Consider the following 18,089-nt stretch of genomic DNA (forward strand, 5'->3'; position numbering starts at 1 on the left):
GGTTCTGTAAGGGGCGCCAAATTTCTACGCCCGTGCTTGGACATAAGGAAGTCAGTAAAATAACAGTTCTAAGAAAATTTATGATATAAGTTTTACAGGAATATAATATTATGTAATGAAATTTTTATTATAAAAATTTACAAATAATCTTTTTCCCAAGAAATTTAAAAAAAAAAAAGGAAATATTATTTTTCAACGGGTGTTCCAATTCGTTTCATTCTACATATTCTGTTTGAATTATTCTGCGAGATTAGTATTATATAGTCATTGACGGCGTACAAACAGATAGATTCTGGTTGTGGTGATTTTCTTCAGTCACTCAGTATTTCACCGCTTTTAGTAGTATAATAACGCCGCTGTGCTCCGCCCGTTATACATAACATGTTTTAAGTTATACGGCTTTGGTAAATTTGTTTTAATATTATTGTGTTTTAATCATTATTGTTGTTGTGTTTTTATTATTAGTTTTTTTTATTTGATAGTGCGTTTACATTTTCATATGTGCTTAATTTTAAATCATTTACATTTTTTTGCTCAATTAGTAGGTAAGTAATTTTTATCCGAAAAATTATAAAATCCATGTAATTTATATTTTATTGTGTTCATTCATTATTTTCATTTAATGTTTTCCACGTGTTCTGTAAGATTTCTTCACTCTTTCAATTTTCCAAATAATCCTATACGTATACTTACATAATTTAATTTGTTTATTTTTCTCAAATAATTCCCGAAAATTTGATAAAATGATGTGTTGATTTTTTTTATCGATAATTTTATTTGTTTTTGATCTTAACATTTTCAACTAGCCGTTATCCACCCGCTTCGCTCCCATATTAAAAAAATCACCATTCAATATATTAATCGTGCTTTTTTGAGTCCCTTAAAGCTCTCGATCTCTCACCAAATTAAGCTCATTTCGCTAAAAATAGGCATAGGTTCTTAAGTTAATACCTTCGGAGAGAATAAGAGGTGAAGGAGAAGAAACCATCGTTTCTACAAAACAAATGTGTTGTATATAGAATTGTCAGTCAATAAGTCATTATACGATTTCAAACAGATGCACCAACGATTATATGTACATATATTTTTAATTTTTAGTAGGTAAAAACAAACTATTGTATGAAATTCTGGTAGCGATTTCATCAGTTTAATAATGATAAGCTTATGACCTTCACTTGATGGTCACTTTTAAGTTAATGCCACTTTAAGCTCGTACACACAGTAATCGGTTGACAATTTGACATGCGAAGCAATCGGGACAGAAAAATCTGTAAATAAGGCAACATATTTGCCAAGCATTGCTAAGCCAATATTAAATTTAAAGTTTTAAAGTCGTTTTTATGTCGGTAGTTTTTAATTAAAAACCAATGGGATATAATATTTTAAAAATATTATAGTCACTGTTTATGGATATATATGCATAAGGTAAAATCAGAATCCAAATTTGAATTTAAGTAACTGCATAGTTTTTTTTTTGGATCTCAATCAATTTTTTGTAAGTGTATTAAGTTATTTTCGGAGTGGTTTTAGGAAGCTTATTATTTAAAAAATATAACGATTGATAATTTTATTAAAAAATTAACATAAAACCAACAAAATCATATTTTATAATTTTTGATAATGATTAAAAAATGGTCACCATATTAACATTTCTTTAGTTTTTTTTTTTGGAAACTATAGTAAGAATTTTTCTTACACGTGTTACAAGTATAGTGATATATTTACGATTTATTACATTACCGTAATCTTGCGCTTCCACATTATATCAATCATCATATTGATCTAGAAAAAAGGTGGTCAAAGCCGAACATGATTCACAAAAGAATATAAAATTTGCATATTTCATAGATACAGTATTTGAATTCATATTTTAAAATATGTTTTTTTTTTCCTATATATATTTCGAATGACTTCATCGTCAGAACAGTATAAAATGTTTTTAATTCCTTATCGTTAAATAATATGAATGACTCATATTTACGACGCACAAATGACTGATATTTCTTTGTTTATTGATATTAATGGTTTAGCATCCACCACACATGAGTGAACATTTTAAAATGTTTAAAATACGTGTAGATAAAAAATATTTGTATACCTTTGTGTAAAAAAATCAGAGCCGGTTTTATACTATAAAGTATCTATCGAACCTGACATTTTCTAGTCTTTATTTCTCTTAAACAGAGTTTGAATTATGGCGACAAAAACCAATTGACGTTGTCGCTGTACTTTTCATAGAGCTTTGAGTAATTTCTCGGAGGCATACCGCAAACGGAATCGATTACGCCTTAACCAACTGAACTACTAGGGTTGGCTGATTAACCATTAGGCGGAGAAGACAACTGCCTAGGGGCTTCATATAGCTAGGGACCTTAAGGAAAGGTCAAAAGAAAAAAACGGGAAGGAAGCCAAGTTAGTTTACGACGATAAAAAAAAAGCGCCTAATTAGCACATTGCAAAGGGTTCTTGGTTAATTGCATTGCTTTGGGCCTCAACATGGAGTAATCCGGCCCTGCATATGATGAATTTGAATCCAACAGTTACCGATATTAAATAGAATATAGAACCACGCTTTCGATGCTTCGTCTGAATATTTGTAGGTTTATTTTCATAAATCCGCTTTTTAAAAAAAACATTGCTTCATTTATTTAATTTTGTATTATTTACAAAATTGTTCGATTTTGATTTAAAATGAACAAAGTAAACACGTGAAATTGACAACATTAAATAACCCCCATAAATGCCCTTTTTTCCTCTGGAATCTTTCCAAACAGAACATATTTTCTAGGGGCAGAGCTAAGAACACTCTCGAATAAGTCATATCAACCAAAAAATATCTCAGTCAAAATCAGTTTCATTTGTGTAAGAGCTACGATGCCGACACAGATAAATATGTTATACTTGTAACACCCCTCTTTTTGCATTGGGGCTAATAATAAAAATTGATGGGCAAACTCGTTGGCTAAAGTCAATTACTGTCCTTCACATATTGTTTAATTTATGGATAAATAAATATAAAATGAAGGTTCTATTGACAAATACGTCATATGTACAATATAAATTATATTATGATTTGACACTCAAAATAGATTTGCACCGCGCCGCTACGTGCGTTTGTATAATCAATAATGTAATATATCTCGTTGAAGAAGACTAACATAACATAATAAATATTTTGTGTTTATTATATTAGGATTCCGTAAAAGGGTCTTGTTTTTGACTATAAATGCATAACCAACATTGAAATTCTATTTTCCATTTCTTAATGTTTGTAGAAGATATATCTCCATAGATTTATGCGTTTTGCCTCCAATATCTGCATATCAAGATCAGTAAGGAGGAATCCTAGTGTATAAATTAAATGAATTTAGCTTTTTTTGATATTAATGTAAATTGGATATTATTAAAAGTACACTGGAGCGAGAATCGAATTCACAATCTCTGACTCTCTGGGGTAGTTCTCTACCAACTGAGCCATCGAGTGATTCGCTAGCTGTGTTTCAGTCAGTGTTATTTTTCACTTCTAATGATGATAATTTACACTAATGACGTCAAGCAGTCAATGTGGTAGTCATAATCAGGCTTAAATCGTAAAAAACAGCAGGGGTTATGGAATGAACAGCATTATAATTTGCAAATTGTTACAGTTACTTAATAATTACGCATTCATTTATTGAACGCCTTCTGAAACCTGGTTTGAGCCAGTTATCGTGGATATATTCTTGGCTCTCCGTTGTCGAATGGCAAAAAACAGCCACTACGCATTCAATCTTAGTAAACGGCCGCTATATGGTTATACCTTTATCAAGAGGGTGAACAGTGCTGCACCAGGCGCTCCAAGTTCCAGGTTGCAAGGGGCGACAAAATGCCAAATGCGAAAAACAATTTCACATTTTAAATGTTAATTATTTAAATACAAGTTTATTTTTGGAAAGAAGGAGCCGAAAGACGATCTCGCTCTGCCTTGATTTGGGGGTAGAGCCGACGCTGAGGGTGACTAGCATTTAATTAAATTTGACATTTTAGTATATGTCTGAACAATTTTAATGTGTTGGTAGGTAGTTAGTTTACAATCTGACGGAAATGCCAATCTTACTTTACTCAGAAGTGGGGAAAAGTTCTAGCCTGAAGGAACGCTAGCTACGCATTTCTCTCCTTGTAGAGCTGAATGATCATTACATTAAAAGTATTAAAAAGATGTTTTATTTTCGATACAGCCTTCTATTCATATATGTCAAACAAATTGATAAGAATTAAAATATGTTAAAATTAAATTTAAATGCATTACTTTATGTCTATGAAATTGTTTTAATGAAACAGTTTAATAAAACACTCATTCTTTTTAATAAAAATACATAATAATAATAATATGCAACACATGTTATTACTCACAAGGTTATTGTACTTGTCTCACGCAAAAACAATAACATGACGATATTGAGTGTCTTACAAAGTGAAATTTACAAAATTTAAAAAACCTCCGACAACTTTTTAACCGATTTTTGGAAACATTGCTATAAAATGTTCTCAATCGAGTCGGTTTGACCATTTAGGGGCTATAATGCGATACACACAGACTCACAGACGCACAGACGCACAGATAGACACTTTAAACTTATAACACCCCTTCTTAAATCAATATCAAAGTGATGGTCAAGGACATCAGATGAGATGAAGAGGATACTTAGAGAGCTATCATTTTTTGGTACAAATATTTGAGTTGACTTTGTTCTTTTGAATTACCTAAGTATTTTACTATTTCATTTATCGAAATGAATTGAAACAGGTTTATTTGACCATTCATTTCCATAGTAATTATTTATATGTCATGATTTTTCCGAACTGAATTTTTTTGGGGTACGGAACCCTAAGTTCGCATTTGAAACATAGTTAAGAATACTCTCCGTTAAATTACCTTACAAATGCGAAAAAAAATTAAAATCGATGGCCAAAGAAATTAAAATGGACTAATCAGGTGATTTTATGAACACCAATACCAAAATTTTGTTGGTAGTATCAATATTTTTTAGCGTTACAAACTTGGGGTTAAACTTAGTATACCTTGATATATTTCATGTATAATGATATTTTTAATATATTTATATACTTGGTATAAAAATTAAACGTTAAATAATTTTATTTTTTTCTTTCTTTCCGATATCTGTGCTTGCTTACACTTTCACAGTAAAAAATTAGCCGAGCTTAGACAATAATCAATATGTTAGAGGTTAGACGCATTCTCAGTAAAAATCCGCCCTAATGTTCCACGAATATTTCTAAGAAAAGATATGGATTAATCCAATTTTATAAAATATCTCTTCATATCAATATGTGGTTCTAGACACAAATCACTATATGTATTTTCCAATATTGCGAACTATAATCTAAAATCTGATTAAATTCCAGTATTGATAAACTTGTGAATTTGCACAGTTAAGTAACATTAATCGATAACCGAGTTTGTTTCGGTCGTCTTGTAGATTCTTAAACAACGTTTTTAACGATTTCTCTATATTTTTATATAATTATATTATTTTTAATTTAGGTATAGAGGAACATTCCACTTAATAATTAATTCGATTTGCGGTATATTTGTGGTATTTTCTCGTAACTATATATAATAATTTATAAACTCACGTAATTTGTTACTTAAATTTATCTAATTAGATTTTGAACATGAATAATTCCGCTATTTACAAAATTTAATTTTATTGTTTTTTTGATATAAAATTATTTGCTTAGAAATAAATAATTTTATAGTTGAAGCTAATTCCATAAGCTTATTGAGATTAAAATTAATACTATTTATTAATTATAGTACAAACTTTAATTAACTATTGTAACAAGGACAAATTGATCATAAAATTTTCAATGTGCATGCATATAGTTTTCTAAAATCACACATTAAATAAGTGATTTTGCGATATGGGAATGCTGCCAAGGCCACTCATTAGTACTTTTGATTATACTCTATAATTTACGGTTAAGAAAGATTTTGGAAAATTTCGTCAGATTGTGCTGGCTAGCAGGCAACATCAGTCATGAAAAAATTTATCGGAACTAATGTTTAGAGCAATAGATACAATCACACACATCCTACAAATTGATAGGCTAACGTTTCGAGGATATATTTTATAGTACTGAAGGTGCCTTTCGGTTACTGGCGCCTTTCGGTTACTGAAATGTGTAGATTTGAGTTAATAAATAAATAGGTTCGATGGAAATTAGAAGAAATTTTGAAAATACCTATTCCATTATTGGTACAAAAAAATTGCTCATTTTCCTTGAAGTGGAAATTTACTAATATAATTAATTGTTATTAGTTATAAAAGCTTAAATAAAGATAGAGCTTAATTTTAAATTTATTTTTCATAAATTATTTATTTATTTCGTGTCGGCTTACGGAAAAATTATACCCACCTACACAAAATTGATTCATGTTTCAGCGGTCGTTTCTCTGACTATTAAAAATATTAAATCGATATTACCTACTGGCAATGAACTTGTTACTGGCAATGAACAATATTCCTACAACCTACACAGAGTAGAAGGAGAGCTGATCGTAGTATATACTCCCCGAGAGCCTGATAACATGAGCTCGATTATAAAGTAGAATTTTACGTACAGGCACATGGTATTTCTAGAACAGTCTCACCAAAGCAGGAGCGGGCCATGAATTTGTGGGGTCTTGGGTTAATACTACTAAAGGACGTGCCCACTTCTATATTTTTAAGCAGAAACATTGAAAAAAAATAAGATTTTAATTGTTTTCTGAAAAAAATTACAAAGAACTTGATTGATCTCAAGTTCGATACCTTATGATCGGTTTTATTATTTTTATTTATTTTTTTTTTCTTCAAAATATCGGCTATTATTTTTAATAGAGAACTATTGTATGGGTCCCTGAGATGCAGCCTGCACTAAAGGATCAATTTAAAAAAGGTAGCAGTCTCATGTATACCTTTCATATTTCCTTCTAACTTCGGTATATTTCTCCTTCTGGAATAAGCTTAAAAATGTAGGAAATATTATTTGAGACACATTGACTGAGAACTATTTGGGTGTAAACAAATTTTCGCTTTACTTTGGGAATGAGCAAATTTAAACAACACACTATATAAAAAAGTTACAACAAGATTCTGGATAAATTTAGAAAGTGAATTATATACCTGATCATCAAAATATTTTCACCAAGTGGCTATTTTTAAGAGCACTAAAAAAATAATAATCTAAAAAATTAAATTTTAACATTTTCAATGAGGGTTTGATTAAGCTGCCAGCTCTTCTCGCCAAGAAAGGTATACTTTTCCAACAATTCAAAATCATTTTTAACACGTTTTTAATATTTCTACCTAAAATCATTATCGTTTCAGTTATGTTATAAATGCACTCACAGAACCACTTAACTAACTTCCTTTTATAGATGAAAGCAGTTTCATGAAAGTGGTTCCACTTGAAAAAGGTTTTAAGAGGTTTTACTAGTAAATTTTACAATATTGTGGAGTCAGTGGCGGTTTTATTTTTAATAGCGCGTTTGTTAAACCTTTTTTTATTCTTTATTCGGCATAATTATTATTATCAATGATATACCTACCTAAGAACAAGATCCATTCTCAGGGGTAGAAAACCTTTCTCTATGAGCCTGCCAATTTTGTAAGCATGCATTAACAAATGTAATCCAAGATGTAACTGCAATAACAAACGAGAAAACTCGTTATATAATACATCATAGTGAACTATGTGATTAGTGGCGTCTCCAAAATAATGTGGCGCGTGCCATTAGTTCGCCATCCCTGCTTTAGATAATAGTTAGAAATACTTTGTTTATTGATAAATCCTACACTGTTTATAATCGATAATTGGGTTACGATATGACGTAGTTTCACCAAATTACTTTGTGTCAGTACAATAGTACATTTCAAACTTGTCAACAACAAAATAATTTAATTCATTGACCCACTTAAATAATTTATCTTTAAAATGTGAAATTTATTTGCAAAATGTATGGAAATTATAATAAAATATATTTTTTTTTTTACAATAAATATTTAGGACTAGACTATCTTGTTCATTTTTAATTGAATTGACTTTTTATAAATGCCTTAAAATTTTGTAATCGTATTTCTCGAAATTTCTCTTAAAAGAAGTATATTATGTTAATATAACCTTTTTTTATATTATTTTTGTTCTTAAAAAAACTTTCAAGAATATACTTTAGTACTGTTTTAAAAAAAAAAAAAAAAACTATGTTACTTAATTAAAACACAATTATTTATAATTAATTATGATTAAAGTGTTTGAAATAGGTAAACTTCTGCTCCTTTTTTAAATTAATTTAGCTTTTTGTTTAGTTTTTAAATTTAAATGTAAGTTCCATACAAATTTTCACGTCATCACCAGTTAAGCATAACCTCGTATATTAAATTGTTAATTTATTCGAAAAAATACACTATATAAACTGTTTTCAGGAGTAGTATTCACTATTATAGAACTCAAAACACGTTTTCAGTTAAATTTTCACAAGGAACAGTATTAAAATTTTTATTAATCTCCAAATTCAAGCCTTTTTTTACAGAGCAATAAATTACACGTCTATACTGTAACACGTCACATCACATGATAAGTTTTAGGGGCAGAAATGTAATAGCAGTTGTAAAAAAAAAGAAATTCTATGAAACACAACAGTAAATGTCTTTGGTCTTACATAAAAGGAGATATCAAACCTTCAAAAGGACATAGCCTGGTCACCACACAAAAATGGTTGGAACGAATTACAAAACCGGATCATTGAAAACAATATTATATCCGAATTCCAATCAGGGTTTAGGGCATCATATGAAACTATGGACAACATAGTCATAATAGATGCCCTTATGAAAAATGTTTAGCAATGAAAAGGCGAAAACTTTACTGTTGTTTTATTGACTCAAAAAAAAGGTTCTCGATTCAGTCGACCGAAACATGCTATGGGAGTAGGGACGACTTATACAAATTTCATACTATCGAAGAGGATAAGTTTGTTGTTTTGATGACCAAGTTTGTTGTTTTACACACATTAAAACATGAAAACGTATAGATGAGCCATTCTGACTTTTAACTAGTAAATTGTAAAAGATTTATGTTATTTTACTTAATTTGTTTTTTAAATTTTTACATAAATACATATTTTATAATTTTGTACTATTCTGTAACACAAGCTGTAATTTTGTAATAATTGATTTGCTTTTTGTATATCAATAAAGAATATATATATATATATTATTTTTGTGTAATGAATAAGTATTTATTTATCCTTATCGAATTTTTGTATTAAAATTTAATCACCTTGTCGGTATCTCGAAATCAAATACATTTTTGGATTAAATGTTTTTCTTAATATCCCCACAACACTCTTTAACAAGGGTGGACAACCTTTGGATCGCGGCAAAAGGAAATACAAGAAACTGATTGATGTACGAGCATTAAGGCAATTTTATTGAGAACCATTTCTGCCCCTTACCAAATAAGCTCTTTAATGATCGCATAAACGTTACCTACTGCAGGCAGACATTTCCCCGATCTCTCTACTCCCAAACACCCAAAAAAGGTAACATGGTTTTATTGATATTAGTTAGGAAGGGTAGGGGGGATATTACGTGACATTTGTGTCGTCCTTAGCGAACTTATTTGACTAGGAGAAGAGACTTTTTTCAATTCAATTTGTACACATTTTGTTTCTCTCTATCCCTCTATGTTTAAAATAGCCACTCTGCCATATATATGTCCTTTAAGAGAAAATGCATCGCATCTAATTAATCTGGAGCTTATTTTCCTTGCAGCAGAAAGTTTGAGTTTATGGATTTTTTTTACATGCCATATACTAGAATATAATTGATCACTTGAATAAATAGATTCTATAATTAAAAAAATTAAGATTAAATTATAACTAAAATTAATCATATATAGTTGATATTTGAAGATAATTATGTCTGATTAATTTTGTCATATGATCCTAATAAAAACAAACAATTATTGATATAATGTTTCAAGAGACACTTAAAATTTCCTAAATATATAATAATTTCCAACACCCAAATTTGTCCTTGATAATATATCTACGTGTTAAATTTCTAACGAAATGTAACAAAAAAAAATTAATTAATCTTTTTACGAAGAATATTTCATTTTTTGTTCATTTAAGATTTGTCAACCGGTAAGTCTAGATCATATACCTAAAAAGATGTAGACAAAAGATAAAAAAGACAAAAAAGAAATCAGTTTTTTCAATTACTCAAGAGTGCGATTAATTACTTAGTTCATATGATGAAACATCTACGTCTAAAAATATTTTATTTCCGAGAGATTCCAAAATTGAAATTTTTGAAAATCCAACGTTAAAATGGCAGCATATTTGTGAATAGGTGAGGTTGCCTTTGTGTCTGTGAGAGTCTTTACGCATGCCCACGAAATATGAAAGGAATTAGTCATTGCTTCCTTTTTTTTTTAATGTGGGATCAATCGTAATAACTGGGCCATCATTGGTTCCACTACCTTATGTCTTGGACAATCTTTATCGTCCAGATATCGTCTAAGGAACTTTTGTATTTTAAGTTCCAATATTTAGTTTTTTTGACAATGAATGTTATGGTAATCGAGCTTTTCAAATCAAGTAAAGAAACGCAGTCCTTAATATTTTGTGGTATGGAATGTAGCTCTGATTTATAAGAAAATGTTTATATAATTTATAAAATGAGAATGGAAAATTTTTCTGATATTTATAATTGTCAGAGTTTATTATTATTTGTTAAATATTTTTTTATGAGACTAAATTTATCGATGTAGAACCTTAGTATTAAATGGATAACATTTATTTATATATTACGTTCATACTAAAAGCATTTTTGCGTAAAACTGATAAGAATGTAAAGTGTAGGTTACTAATGGCAACAAAAACAGTCATTGTAATATTAGATACAATCGGTGACAAAAATTTGAAAACTTATAATAAATACAAATATATAGAAGAAATTGATATAATATAGAAGAATAGCATAAACTTCGCACTAGCCCGTAGAATATTTGCTGGTAAAAATTTTGGCATAAATTCAAGAGAAACAATTCAATTCCTGAGATATCTATATTTTTTTTGAATTCTTTAAAATTTGCTGGGAAATATAGTAGATAAATTTTTTATTTAAATTCACTTGCATGTACATGTCCTTAAATTTTGCAATCAATATTTTACCCACTTCCCGGATTCCGAATGAGCTGAAATTGTAAATATTTTAGAAACAAGCTTTTATTGAACTGAAAAGTAAAAAATAATTTTTCTTAGAAGCTTTAGACATTCTGAATGATTCCTGATATTTTACATTAAGCAGGTCCAGCTTTTGCAAATAGTAATTGTATGATTGACCCATAAGAAAAATTTAGTATATCTGTTCGAGCTGGGAAGACGCTTAGTATGAATCCGAGCTCGATTTTTTCCAAATCTCTATTAATTCATTCAGTAAACTGCATACATGATATACATTTTTGTACCGTTAGTTTCTTAAAGGATAAATGGTAAATTTTTAATACGTTTGTACTTTAATCTAGACCATAATATATTTTGTTTTACATCGTATACCATCGTTGATTGCGATTTAAATCCAGGCACTAACCACAAATGATCGGTGGCGTAAAAATATTCAATGACCTGTATGATAATCACTTATTATAGTAAACATGATCAATATTTATATAGTTCATTAGACATGAAAATTTATGTATCATAGATTTTCATAGAACAATCATTTATTGTTGGTCGCCTGAAGTTAAGTCGTACATCTATACGTTAGTAGATAGGTGACTAATAAAAAAATTGTGGCTCGTTTTAGCAATGAAAAGAAAATTACTTAAGTGGATATTAAATATATGGGAATAATTATAGACTTCCTTGCCTCAACTGTTTACTTTGATGAAGTCCGTCATAAAGCAGGCGATTTAATGTTGTAATTAATAGACAAGGAACACAGACATTCTTTCTGTAAATTCCACAAGACAGTTAGAAATAGTTTGAGAATGAGGTACACGAGAGTTGCTATTAAATATAATTTTCTTTATGCCTTCGTCGAAAATACATCTTTCCAGCATTAATTTTAAGATAGAAAGTCTAAAATGCATTGGTTACTGCATTAGATACTTAATTGCACTAGATACTTAATTGACAGGATGCCCGTGGCGAAGCTCAGATATGCACTTTGGATCAGTTATAACGAAAAATATAATACACCACCATACGGGTGGCATTAAATTTAAACTATCTTGAATTATTTGTAGATAAATAGATACAATCAGCGGATGTAGACGAATGTATTAACAACTAATTAAGTTATAAAAAATAAAAACACGGATTAAAATAGATAAAGTTAATTATTTTTTTATTACTCTTATAAGAATATTTAAAAATGCGCAATCTATTGACATAAAAATTACCTATTTTAACTAATTTATGTTTTTTTTTTTAAATTCAATTTTCAGTTCCATGTTCGAGTGGATATCAAATTGAAAGATGAAGAATGCAAATGATGTGAAAATAAATACATCAGAGAAAAATGAAATCAAACGTCAACGATTACGTGTTGGTGATCCAGATTTTGAGGCACCTGACGGAGGATGGAGTTGGATAATTTGTTTTGCTTGTGGAATTGCAAATGTAAGTAAATATTACCTAATTAATAAGTAAAAAAAAAAATTGCATATTCAAGCAAGAGGCCGAAATGTGTATTCAAGCAAAAGGCAATGATCGCATACTTGTAGTAAGCACAGAAGCGGATTAAGAAATTTTGCACCCGTTTTACAAATTATGGTGGCGGTACAATAATAACAATTTTTATTATCATGCTGAATAGAGAATTGTATGCCCTTTTAAATGATGTATGACAAGATAGGGGGTGCCACTTGAAATTTAAAATTTTGGTGGCATGGTACGAAGGGTTGAAACTTAAAATTCTCTAGGTACCATTTTTGAACTTCCTCTTCGATATCTAAATCGATGTGTTGTAACTCAAAACAATAATCACTTCAGGTCAAGAGTTATTAAGGTTGGATATTTTTGAAATAATCGCACTGCATGTTGTTTTGATTATGAATAAAATAAAACCTGGAACAAAAATTTCATGAATGTTCTGAAATTTTTTTTGTTTTTTTCAGTTATGCTTATATCCGGTATTACAACAATTTGGTTTACTTTTTCGTGATAAATTTGAAGTCTCAGGCATTACAGCATCACAAACATCAACAATTATTAATACGAATACAGGTCTAACATCTTTAATGGGTGCGTGAGCATCATGGTACTGAATATGGTACTTCAAGAAACCATTATTATTATTTTAGTTTTATATTTTATTATTTTATAAATGTTTGGAGTTGAAAAGGATGTGTATTAAAACGTAGCAAAAATACTGACGGAGCCAGATTAAACAACATATTTTGAAAAAAAATACCATTTAATCATAGTAGGAATGATGACTAAATATTTTTCATGAATGAATTAATTTACAGGAACAAAAGTGTAGTTTTTTTTTTTTTGAAAATCTTTAGAAGTATGCAAAATATGAACGTTTAAAGCTGCTTATTAAATAAAGAAGATTATAGAGTAGTGAGTAGAGATTATATATAAAACTTTGTTTTGCAAAAAAGAGACGGGCAACAATCTTTGAATGCTTACAACTTCATTTATTCATCAATTTTAATTTAACTTTCCAATTTTGTTTTTGTTTTTGTTCAATCTGTTTAAGGTCGATTAAAAACTTAGTCCATCTGTGTCAGTATTTTTGCTAAATCGTATCTATTTAGAATCTATGGTCTATTTAAAGTCACATACTGCCAAACGCAATCGCAAAATGGCCTTTACAGAATCGCGTAATAGTAATTTTGTCACGTAAGACATAACCGTTATAAAAACAAAAATAGAAATATTACAGGAAAATTGATTGGTAAGTTTTGAACAATTCCCTATACGAGACACTTTCCTTAATTCTGATGGAATTGTCAATCTGACAATTTTACTTGTGATTCGACTAAAAGATCTTGCGAATTCAATCGTGCTTTTGAATGAATAGTTTCCAAAAATTGTTTTTAATTCTGCTTTAAGGCACGAAGACAAACAACAAACAATAATGAAAGTAGACAAATAACAAATGGGTATATAATATTATGAATACTTGCATATCTTTATTGCTGTTTGATGTTTAACCTTCGTGACTGTTAGCAACTTTGCATCACCCCAAAAATTTTCTTAAAAAATTTAAATGTAAGAAATTATGACAAAATTCTGCACGACATTGTGAGGAAAGAAATCAAATATAATTACGATTTATTTCTTCTTTATTGATTACACATGAAATCACATAGAATTAAAAATTGTTTGTTAGTTGATTTATTAAATAATGATTTGTCTTTTTCCGAACTGTAGGATTAATGAATGGAGCATTATTTCGAGCTTTTACATATCGTAAAGTGTCGTTGTTTGGATCAATTATATGCTTTTTATCCATTGTATTGTTAACATTTTCGGATTCATTTGGTGAATATATTGTTGTATATTCAATACTTTATGGTAAGTATCTATAATATTCTCAAAATTTCTGCCGAAATATATTCGAAAATTTTATTTTCACTTCTCTGTTTATATAAAAGAACATTTTTTATTTGGGATAAAGCAAAGAATAATTTCCATTAGTTCCATAATATTTAATTGAATAATAACCATTAATTATAACAATATTATACTTTTAATAAATTATAATTTTTATTGAAAGCATTCTTACTGATACAAAAAGTATTCTTACTGGTACGGGGTTACATATGAGCTAAATATGTGTTTTATCATTGTTTTAATATTTTTTAGGTGTTGGAATGGGTTTTACGTTACCAGCAAATGCTTTAGCATTAAATACATATTTTGATAAAAAACGACGTATTGCTACTGGATTTTCATGGACAGCTACAGCTTTAGGACCTGTTATAATGCCACATCTAATATCGTTTCTGTTAAATCAGTATGGAGTTCAGGGTTCAGTTCTACTATTTGCTGGTCTTTCTGCCAATGCAATTGTTTGTGCATGCTTGCTACATCCGGTACATTGGCATACAAAGTTTCGAGATGAGGTAAATTTTCAACAAATACTAATATAGATATTTTTTTTTGTGATAGTTTTACACATGCCCACGAAATATGAAATGAATAAGTGATTGAAAGCTTATAAACTTCCCATTATAGGAAGTTATTATAATAGGTTCGGTTTTCGAAATCGAAATTTTCAACATATTTTTACGTTTCATGGTCAGGACAAGGAATTAACATCAATTTGAAATGGAAGTGTGTGTGTGTGTGTACGTACGTCCGTTCTTCTCGTAGTTTTTTAATAATTTCTTTTCTGGTCGATATCGCGTGAGCAAAAAATTATATCGACTTTTTTCAGGCGCCAATCGAAGCGTATTAATGGTAAAATGATTCGAAAAGTATTTCTTAATATTCGTTCGAATCGTTTCGAGTCAGTTGAGTTTTTTACTTTTTAAAATTTTTTATTATACTGGGAAGTTATTCGTATGGATTTCAAGGGTCGCACAACACTCTATCCACGTCTTTTTTTTAAATTTTTTTTTTTAAATGTGGGCTTTGACTATGACAGGACTCTGGCCATCATTGGTCATACTACCAATTGTGTGTTATTTAATTGTTTGTTATTCTTTATAATTAATAAAACTTTTTTTTATAGTTAAAACCAGAAAATACCAATTGTGTCACGTTAGTGATCGAAGACACAGACAAAAAAATTGATTTTTACATACCGACACCCGGTACAAAAATGCATAAAAGTGCCAGCTTTATATCAGCCCAATACATATTCAACGAAAATGACGCCGAAACACCAGGCTATGAAATTATTGACCCTGGTACACCAATGTTATGTAGCGGTAATGATGGCTTATTTACACCAAAACGTTCTCTATATGGTTCCAAACAATCATTAGCGTCTCAATCAAAACGTTACAACACAAATTATTTTGACATTGATTCAAAACGTGCTTCCACCCAAAATTTGTCAATATCTAGAAATATGTCAGCGAATAATATTCTAACAACATACACCAAGGGTTTACCATATTCAGAATCGAAAAAAGAATCAATGCGTAAGCGAAAACGTTCTACATCAAAAAATCCAAAAATTGAAGAAAATGCTGATGAAGAACTTTCTGCACTTCAACAAAATGGTACAGAACAACCGAAAACCGATAATGGTGAAGTGTTAAAAGAAGCATGTGCTAAACTTGAAGAATTATTATCGAAGCAAGAAAATGGTGAAAATGAGAGTTTATTAAAGAAAAACGGTGACACTAACAATCATAAACTGATCGAAAATGAACCAGAAAAGGAGGAAGAAGAAAAACCAACAACATTTTGGCAAAAAATTGTAATATTTTTTGATTTGGATTTATTGAATGATCCTATTTATGTTAATATTATGGTTGGAATTACTTTAGTATGGTTTGCTGAATTAAATTTTTCAATTTTAACACCATTCGTGTTAAAAGACTTTAATTTTAATAAATCAGAAACGGCAAACTTTATGTCTGTTGTGGCAACCGTTGATATTATCGTAAGATTTTTAATTCCATTTGCATCAGCTAAAGTTAGTTGGGATAATCGAACATTCTTTATGATTGGAATAATGAGTATGGCTACAGGTCGAATATGTAAGTTACCTAATATTAATCTTAAATTATCAACCAAATCTAGTTTCATTTCTCCGAATAATGCTTTGCTCTAACGTGGTTTTCTAAAAAAGCGAAATGCATAACGAAAATTCTGCATGTTAGAAAAAAACCTCCCTAACTTAAGCGTAATACAGTGCTAGGACAAGTTCATTTGTCTGGTTCTCTTTTGTTTCTAAAAGCCTCATTTATTTTATTATTTTATTAATTATTTTATTTTTTAACTTTCAGTTTTAATCGCAACTAAATCATATTTAATATCTCTACCAATTGCTGCGTTAATTGGTTTTGGAAAAGGACTTCGAACAATTTTTATGGCGTTAGCGATACCTTCACATGTACCATTAACTCGATTACCAGCTGCGACTGGACTACAATTATTAGCTGGTGGATGTATGTCGTTAATATTAGGACCGGTTGTTGGTAAGTATTATCAGGACAAATTTTTCCTAATTTAATTGTGCTAAGCGGCGTAGACTCATGGATCGTGCAGATTTGCAAGTTGATTAATTGTACCTTATCTATTTAACTGAATCTTATTGGATCGTAACTTTTTTTTGTCTGTTGCACCGGTTTCCATAAAAAGTTGGAAAACATCAAAACAATGAAAATTGCCGCTTAAATCATTATTTTTAACAATGAAGTCGTGGATCTACAATTTTTTTTTGTCATAATTTGATTTAGCGCATTTTTATGTAAAAATAATAAAAAAACTGGCCTATTTAATTTCCTGGCAGAAATCGATAATTTTTCCTTCCATAAAAATCGGCTTTCAAAAAAATTAAGAAATTTTGAACAATATTCCTTTTACTAATTACTAACTGTCTTCTATAAATAAATAAAATCCATTTTTATGATTACAGGATGGATTCGTGACTCAACCGAAGACTATACTTTAACATTACATTTAATAAACGTTTTTGTTTTTGCCACGACAGCATCGTGGACAATAGAAAAGTTAATAATGCGTCATAGAAATAAAAAAGAAAAATTAAAAGCAGATCTAGCAAAAGGTGGTATTGTAATTAAATCATGACATTTCATTTTAATTAGGTCTCATATATTAATTTCATTTTTTTCTTCAAAAATAAATGTACTGAGAAATATTTTATTGTTTTTATTAAAATTATTTATAATAAATAAATAAATAAATGTATACAAAAAGATTGTAATTCATATTTTGAATCATTATATTTTAAAGCATTTGTGAGTATTAATTAATTAATTAGTAGATATTTATAAGTAAGTCATTTATATTTAAAAAGTATTATTAATTATATATTTAGTATATATTTTATTGTACCAATATTGTATAAATAAATTTATTTTAATTATCGTCGAGTTTT

General features: G+C 29.1%; 1 protein-coding gene across 5 annotated transcripts; it reads left to right on the forward strand.

Moving 5' to 3' along the window:
- The first annotated feature begins 284 nt into the window (after positions 1-284).
- LOC123291701 lies at positions 285-17,827 on the forward strand. 5 transcript variants are annotated; one of them, XM_044872077.1, is made up of 9 exons: positions 285-404; positions 483-545; positions 12,502-12,676; positions 13,174-13,300; positions 14,441-14,584; positions 14,876-15,135; positions 15,747-16,725; positions 16,975-17,166; positions 17,607-17,827. In XM_044872077.1, the coding sequence occupies exons 3-9, from the start codon at positions 12,533-12,535 to the stop codon at positions 17,777-17,779; spliced, it is 2,019 nt and encodes a 672-aa protein (XP_044728012.1). In that variant the 5' UTR covers positions 285-404; positions 483-545; positions 12,502-12,532; the 3' UTR covers positions 17,780-17,827. The 5 variants fall into 5 exon arrangements, with proteins under 5 accessions (XP_044728012.1, XP_044728013.1, XP_044728014.1 ...); XM_044872078.1 differs by lacking the exon at positions 483-545; XM_044872079.1 differs by lacking the exons at positions 285-404; positions 483-545 and adding an exon at positions 11,908-12,047.
- The last annotated feature ends 262 nt before the right edge of the window (positions 17,828-18,089 follow it).

Source organism: Chrysoperla carnea, chromosome 2 (genome assembly GCF_905475395.1).
Source record: "Chrysoperla carnea chromosome 2, inChrCarn1.1, whole genome shotgun sequence".
In the NCBI taxonomy this organism is placed as follows: Eukaryota; Metazoa; Arthropoda; class Insecta; order Neuroptera; family Chrysopidae; genus Chrysoperla; species Chrysoperla carnea.

What these genes read in the sequence shown, in the direction of transcription:
- LOC123291701 (XM_044872077.1), top strand. Translation starts at nt 12,533, where the DNA reads ATGAAGAATGCAAATGATGTGAAAATAAATACATCAGAGAAAAATGAA. An exon ending in ATACAAAGTTTCGAGATGAG is followed by an intron (nt 15,136 to 15,746) that starts GTAAATTTTCAA and finishes TTTTTTTTATAG; the next exon opens with TTAAAACCAGAAAATACCAA. An exon ending in AATATTAGGACCGGTTGTTG is followed by an intron (nt 17,167 to 17,606) that starts GTAAGTATTATC and finishes TTATGATTACAG; the next exon opens with GATGGATTCGTGACTCAACC.